Source organism: Nannospalax galili, unplaced genomic scaffold, assembly GCF_000622305.1.
Source record: "Nannospalax galili isolate Female #2095 unplaced genomic scaffold, S.galili_v1.0 scaffold328, whole genome shotgun sequence".
Lineage (NCBI taxonomy): Eukaryota > Metazoa > Chordata > Mammalia > Rodentia > Spalacidae > Nannospalax > Nannospalax galili.
Window position 1 is genome coordinate 1,145,476 of NW_008358342.1, and position 7,541 is coordinate 1,153,016.

Genomic DNA, 7,541 nt, shown 5'->3' on the forward strand with positions numbered 1-7,541 from the left:
CTCTCTCTCTCTCTCTCTTGACAGAACCATAGAGATTTACCATGGATATTGGGGTGAGCTGTTCTCCTGTCTTACCTGTTTGCCTAAATCTATCCTCTGCAACATTTGGCAGTGAGACAGCCTCTGCTTTCTGAACACTTCCATGGAGGATGTCACTGTTGCCTTTGGAGTAAGCTCAGTGCTTTGAAAAAAATTGTTCGAATACATTATTATGCATGTAATACAGAATTTAAAATATCTAGTCTTTTGTTATATGAAAAGCAAGCACTGTATCCCGTTTTCTATCCATCCAGTTCTTCTCCCAGAGGTAGCTACTCTTACCTGAGTCTAGATGCAGTCCATGTACTTAGAAGGATATGAAGGTTTTTAAAAGGAAGTATACTTTAAAATTTTAAACTATCATTAATCATTTTGAAAAAGAAAAATGTGAAAGACAATAAAGAACCAAACAGTCTCCTATAATTGTATCTTTTTGTTATTTTGGCTTTATTTTTTCAGATTCTTTTACTTAATGTGTGCACGTTTGTGCGTGTGTTTGTGTGTGTATACATGTACATAATTTACACAAATGATAGAATTGTAAATATATATTACTTTTACCTCTGTCTTAGTCTCATGATACATTTAGGTGATTATACCACATCAGCACATCTGGAGCTAATTTCTTAAACTGCTACATACATTCCATTGTACCATAGTTGTAGAGATGTCATTTTTTTGCATATGTTTAAGTATATCTGTTGGGTAATTGCTAAGGAGTAAACCTGCTGATCAAACAGTACATGCCACTTTAAATCGTGATAGTTGTTGCCAAGTGGCTTTCCTTTTGGAAGCTGAGCTAATTTACACTCCCACTGGCAATGTATGAGTGTGCTCCATTCCTTTTTAAAGTATCTTGTTATTATTAGAAAGTTCTGCTTTTTTGTAATAATTGATCTGAAACGTGCCTCGCTGAAATTTCCACCCACCTTTCCTACTTCTGCTCTCCAGGGCTCCACACTACATCTTCTTGTATTTGTTTTGACTTGCCTATGAGTTAGGAGGATGAGTAATGAACCACATTCCACGCACAAGGTAGAAAATAAGTCTGAACTTAAGTAGGCTGTGGGTACTTATGTAACCACCAAGCTTGCAGGTGGAAAGGAAGAGGCTAAATGTATGCCACAAATCCCTACTGAACTCGAGCTCCTTAAAATGAGAAAAATATTTGACTGATAATGTATCAATACATTTACCTTATAAAAATTAGATATTACAGAAAGAGTCCAAGGCCCTTTTTAGTTTTTTTTTTTTTTTTTAGACAGGGTCTCCCTGTAGCCCCAGCTGTCCTGGAGCTCACTATGTAGACCAGGCTGGCCTTGAACTCACATCTCAGGATTTCAGACTATTTTATATGAATACGTATAAAGTAGGGATAATGGGTATACTGTCTTGGAACATACAAACCCATTATCATTATGTCAGACTAAAGATGTAAAACATGAGACAATATGGACATACGTGTTGTATTAAGACTTCGGGGCCAAACTTTTTGAATTCAATTTTTGGCCTCTGCTCTTCACTAGTAAATGTATGAACTTAGGGGGAAGTAAGTCTTCTTGAGATTAGGTTACTTATTTGTCAAATGGAGATAGTACGAGTACCTATTTTATTCATCGGTTGGTTTTCCGTGACAGGGTCTCAGTAAGTACACATTGGCTTGGAGTTTCCTATGTAGCCCAGGCTGACTCATGAGTCTCCTACGTCAGCCTCCCAAGAACTGCAATTATGAGAGTGGGCTATTACACCCACCTTAAGAGTATCTAGTGTATAAAATTAGGGCAATGATTAAATGAGTTAACACATGCAAAATGTTTTTACAGAAGTGTGGCAAACAGTGAACTCTATAAATATTAGCTATTGTAGAATTAAAGTTTGGACTTCATAATTTTAAAATATGTACAGCTGGGCTAGAGAGATGGCACATCAGTTTAGAGCACTGGCTGCTCTTGCAAAGGACCCAGGTTTGATTCCCAGCACCTAACAACTGTCTGTATCTCCAGTTCCAGGGGATCTGACAGCCTCTTCTGACCTCCATGGGCATTGCATGACACAAGTGCACTTACATACATGTGGCAATACACTCATACATAAAATAAAAATAATAAATATTTTAAAAATTCAAAGTGATTGAATTTGAATATCTACTACAACTTCCAGAAGAACACTTAGATAATATATGATTATCTGATAAAAATGATTAAAAATAAGAAATACAGCATGAGTCATGACAATAGTGCAGAAGTTCCAAAGCACACAAATAACTTCTTTATGATCTGTTTCCTAGGCACGGGGGCATTTCTCCTAACCAGTTAAAGTGGTGCAGCTCAAGGAATTGTGCAAACAGAACTGCTCAGTTGCTTAGTTTGCCAGCTTTACATTTATGCAAATTTTCATTATTATTTTTTTTTATTTGCAGGGATTTACAGGGTTTCATAATCGTCACAGAAAGTGCTGTTGAATTTCCAAAATTCAGGGTTGTATCCGGTAGGACCACTTGTGCTTGTTGTAGATTTGCTTGGCCATTTTTTGTCCTCTGAGCTGTTCAGATTAGTTGTCAGTGCTGAGTAGGGTCTCTTGATCTCCTTAGGATTTTTTTTTTTGCAGTGCTGGTGATTGAACTTTGTATGTGCCAGCAAGTACACTACCAGAGCCATGACCCCATTTGGGATTTTTTTTTTTTAAACACAGGTTAAAATGTCTCAGAATTACTTGAGGCTGTATAATTTTCTTTGAGCCACATGGTGCCTGCAGTGTCTTTGTGTCTGGTACACTAGAGGCTGTGGTGACTAACACTTCACTCATGATAGAATGAGTAAAATAAAAAAAGCTGACAATAGCAAATGTTGGCAAGGATGCGGAGCCACCAGAACTCTTATATATTGTTGGAGGGAATATGAAAGGGTACAAATACTTTGGAGAACTGTTTAATTCTTCTAGAATTAAACATATGACCTGACAACTCTGCTCTCAGGAAACCACCCAAATAAAATGAAAGCATATATCCACATACAGACTCCACACAAAGTCCACATAAGTCCACATAAAGACATATATGTACATACGTGGGTAGTCTTAATCATACTACCAAAAAATGGAGTAGTAAAATGTCTTCCAATGAGAGAATAAACAATTTGTAGACTATTCATACAATGGAAAACTACTCGGCAATAAGAACGAAGGAACTATAGATTCACATGACAGCGTGATTCTAAAAACATCCATGATATTGCACAAAACCAAAACAGTTACAAAAGTAAACATGATTCCTTTTAGATGAAGTCTGAGGGGCACAAAATTTACTTAGGGGAATAGGAATTGGGGCTGTGGCTCCCTCAGGGGTGGGAGGTGAAGGGTGCTGTTTGCTGTGCAGAAGCACAAAGAACACTAAGTGAGGGTAGTCCTCTTCATTTCTCGCTATGTGGGTGAATGGGATTATTTAAACTCACCTAAAATGAACAATTTGTACATTCTCTTACATAAAATTATACTTGATTAAAACATTTAGTATATTTCTGGCTGGGCGTGGTGGCGCACCCCTTTAATCCCAGTACTCAGGAGGCAGAGGCAGGCGGATCTCTGTGAGATCAAGGGCAGCCTGGTCTACATAGGGAGTTCCAGGCCAGCTGGGGCTACAGGGAGACCCTGTCTCAGTAACACCAAAAAAAATTTTTAGTACATTTCCAAAGTCCAGTTAGATGGCATTTTTTGTTGGTTCATGTCCTAATTATTAGAATTCATCAGGGTTGTCATCTTTTGCAGTGCTGGATGACAAAGCATCTTAACTGCATGTCAGGAGCTCTTAACCTGTGGCCTGTTAATAGTTTTCAGTAGATCCATGAACTCCATAAAACTGAATGCACTTTTGCCTGCCTATGTGCATGCATTTTTCTTTTCCCTATGGAACAAGTTCATAACTGCCATTATGTGCTCAGAAGGGTCTGTGGCCTAACACATCTTCAGACTAGAATTTCCGTGTTAGAAACCTCATGCAGGCTGTGTAGGAAACTGTATCAATAGTTAAGATGAATGAACTAATAAGTGAAAACCATTTCCAGTTGACATTCAAGGGTCCAAGTGCCGAACAGTTTACAGATTTAAAGGGACAGATGTCAGTGACTCTGTGAAGCTAACAGAAATTAGAACAACCTCTGGTCTGAGAATTAGAATGACACCCTGAGAAGAATATGAAGCAGAATCAGCAGGCTATCAAAAGGGTTTTCAATCATTTCTATAGAAAACGATGTCTGTTATTGCAGAATATCTTATATACTTGGTTCATTTTAAATACTAAAATTAGATAGATGAACATAACAGAAGCAATAGTTATTTGAAAATTACTTAACACTTTTCTCTTGACAGAAAAAAGCAAGTACCATACTCAGTGCTAACAGAATTGTATCAGGTTCAGCTTTGCCAAGGTTTAACAAAGAACACAATTTTGATGTGACTCTGTTATAGCAATTTTCATACACTGAGCTCTGAGAATTGGTTATTCATTCTCAGTGCTTGGTTGCAGGCAGACAATGAAGTGTTGAATTGGTGGTGAGGGGTTGTGAATCTGTTTAAGATGTAAAGTTGCTCCCTGAATATATGAGAACCTTGGCTTTCTCTTATGTGGTGTTAACAGGTTTCTGTGGTCTGTTTTGTCCAATGTGTCTTGAGTATGACATTGCCAGGCATTATGGAGAATGTCTCTGTTGGCCTCTGTTACCGGGATCTACCTTTGCATTGAGAATTGGCACCAGAGAGAGACATAAAATACAGGTAAATGCATTTGAGGTATGTATGAATCTCAATGTATATGAAAACTTCAATGCCTTCCAAATCTATGATATCCTAAAATGATAGAAAAAAAGAGAGAGAAAGGTATGGGTGAAGGTGCTTAAAAATATCATGCTTAAGTCTGGTGTGATGGTGCACGCCTTTAATCTCAGCACTTGGGAGGCAGGGCCAGGTAGATCTCTGTGAGTTCAAGGCCAGCCTGGTCTACAGAGTGAGTTCCAGGCCAGCTGGGGTTACAGGGAGACCCTGTCTCAAAAATACATACATACATACATACATACATACATACATACATATATATGTACACACACATACATATATATATATATCATGCTTAATGAAAAACTGGAGAAGAAAACTTCTGATTTCATTATTTACTAGGAGGTATATGCTAACTTAAATGATATAAAGGTATTTCCAAGAAGAAATTCTAATGCAGATCTTTGGCCTTGGTCAATTCGTTGACCAAATTTTGCTTCCTGAGATGTGCCTTGATGTAGAGGAATAGGAGATTGTAGCTACCATCTCCTTCATCTACAAAAATAAAACCATACTTCCCTTATTACTTCAAGAGACGACAGATGGAATCATACCTAATTTGGAGGCTAAACTTGGGAGGTCTGACTTGAAATATAGCCCTATGTGACACATATAGAATTTACTTTGGACGTTTCCTGGAGTCTTTCAAAAAGCCACATAGTCAACTTCTAGCACAGGAGAGACTGAAGTACGTGAAAGGGTGAGGAGAGACAGGTGATATGTATGAAGATGCAGGTAGTTTTTAAGAAGTCTCTTGGGTTGGGCTCATAGATCAGTAGTAGAGTGCTTACCCAGCATGCACAGCCCTTGGGTTCTATCTCCAGCAGCACACATATATACATACAAGGTATCTATGAATTCTGTGGAATGAGCTCTAAAATATTTTTTTAAGTGAACAAAATAAGACATGGGCTTATGCAGCCCTTAACATAGAAGGACTATAGGTACATGTGTTTAGATACACAGAGTTTGCCTGGAAGTGTACATGAGAAATGGGTAACAGTGGTTGTTTCCAGGCAGGTAACTGGATAACTGGTGACAACTCTGGAAGGAATTTACTTTTTACTTCCTAGCCTTTTTTACTACAGGAATTTTGGACCATTTATCTTATTACATATAATACAAAAAAGATGGTAATTATCCTAAGAGACATTAAGGTTTCATGTAAAAGGTCTGTGTCAAAAGTTCAAAGGGCAGGACTCTAAACTGTAGGTATCATTTAGCCACTGAACTGCTTGGCATTTGAGCCACCTGGTGTCCTGGGTATTGACTTAAGGATTTCCTGAACCTTGGAAGCAGAGGGTAGGTTGGGTCAGCAGATAACTTTACTCAGGGCCTTGTGTAATAGAAATGATCCTGTGTGATTTGGAAAGAACAAAGTCCTTGGTGTTGCCCTAGGGGACACTCTGTGAAGATTGGCTGGTGGTGCACTGCTGTTGGCCCTTTTCCATCTGCCAGGTGGCCCGAGAACTCAAGATGAGAACCTCCCAAGTCTACGAAATCCATGCAGTCCCTTCGACTAAGGACACCGAGGCTTGATAGAACTCTCTCCCCACGTCTCCCAAACCCTCTTGGCAGAAAGATTGTTTTCTTAGCTTTTATTGGAAGAGTAGGAAAATAAATGATTTTCCCATTACTGTCTCTGCTGTTCTTTCCTTACGTATTCCCCTGAGGTCTTTAATTTGTCTAAATTTGCTATTCCATCCCAGCCATACACAGCACCTTCTGGAGGTGAGTGCTTTCCCCCACTCCTGTTTTGGAAGGTTGCATTTCCTCCCAGCTTTCTGCTGCCATCCTTTCATGAGGGATATCCCTGAGGTTAGAAAAATTATTATGTGGATTTCTTCTATCAGTCTGCTTTCCCCAAAGTATCAGTGATGGACAAGACATGTTTAATTTTAGTTAGCTCCTGAAATGCTTACCAAGGTCATTGAAACACATAACCATTGCCCTTCCCGTCAGCTCCTTCAGTCTTGTTTGCATAAAGAAGAAAGTCTAAAGTTGGAGCTAATTTTGAACACTTCCATAACACTTGCAGTGTCCTTGCTCCAGGCTAAAACCTTAGTTGGGTAACTGTTATGAGTTGGATTGTGTTTCCTGCTTCTTGAACTACATTCTACAAAAACTGTTGTAGTCTAACCTCTCCACTATGTAAAGAAGGCTTCTGGCCAAGACCCTTTTTAAGCCCTCATGGTTATACAAACTAGAACTTTCCTTGCAGAGGCAAACTCAGCATGGTCAGCCTTGAGAGTGTTAGTTGTCTTTGTCCCTAAATATTTCCACAAAAATCATGTTTGGATTTTGCAGAGCAGCTTCCAGGAGGTAAGTCCCTTGAAGAAAAATTAAATGCTCAGTGTTGACATTTAATTCATGATTAAGTATGGCCCTTTTCAAACCAGGTAATGAAAACAAAAAGATCTGGTAGACACACTGTTAAATAAAAATAAGCCTGCTTTTTATTGTTTCATGTTAAAACACACAGTAGTCTTCACAAGCTCACAGCTGGTGACAACACACATTTTTGGTAAAGGAGCCTTTACCCTCTGGACTTTCACACGATTGACCTTACCCTACAGGAAGTGAAGGTGGTATTTCACACACAGGGCTCTGGCACAGTTGCCTCTTGGCTGATGTAAAGGGTCAAGTGGCCTCTCCACAAGGGAGCCCCTTTCCCTTTG

The 7,541-nt window shown here is 38.9% G+C and overlaps 1 protein-coding gene across 1 annotated transcript in view; it reads left to right on the forward strand.

The window, feature by feature from the left end:
* Window positions 1-6,496, forward strand: part of Plac8l1 (PLAC8 like 1) — a 24,968-nt gene extending 18,472 nt beyond the window's left edge. Inside the window, exons 3-4 of the mRNA XM_008821644.1 lie at window positions 4,670-4,806; window positions 6,262-6,496. Coding sequence (XP_008819866.1) covers window positions 4,670-4,806; window positions 6,262-6,402 — 278 coding nt within the window. The 3' untranslated portion in view covers window positions 6,403-6,496. The remainder of the gene's footprint in view (window positions 1-4,669; window positions 4,807-6,261) is intronic.
* The last annotated feature ends 1,045 nt before the right edge of the window (window positions 6,497-7,541 follow it).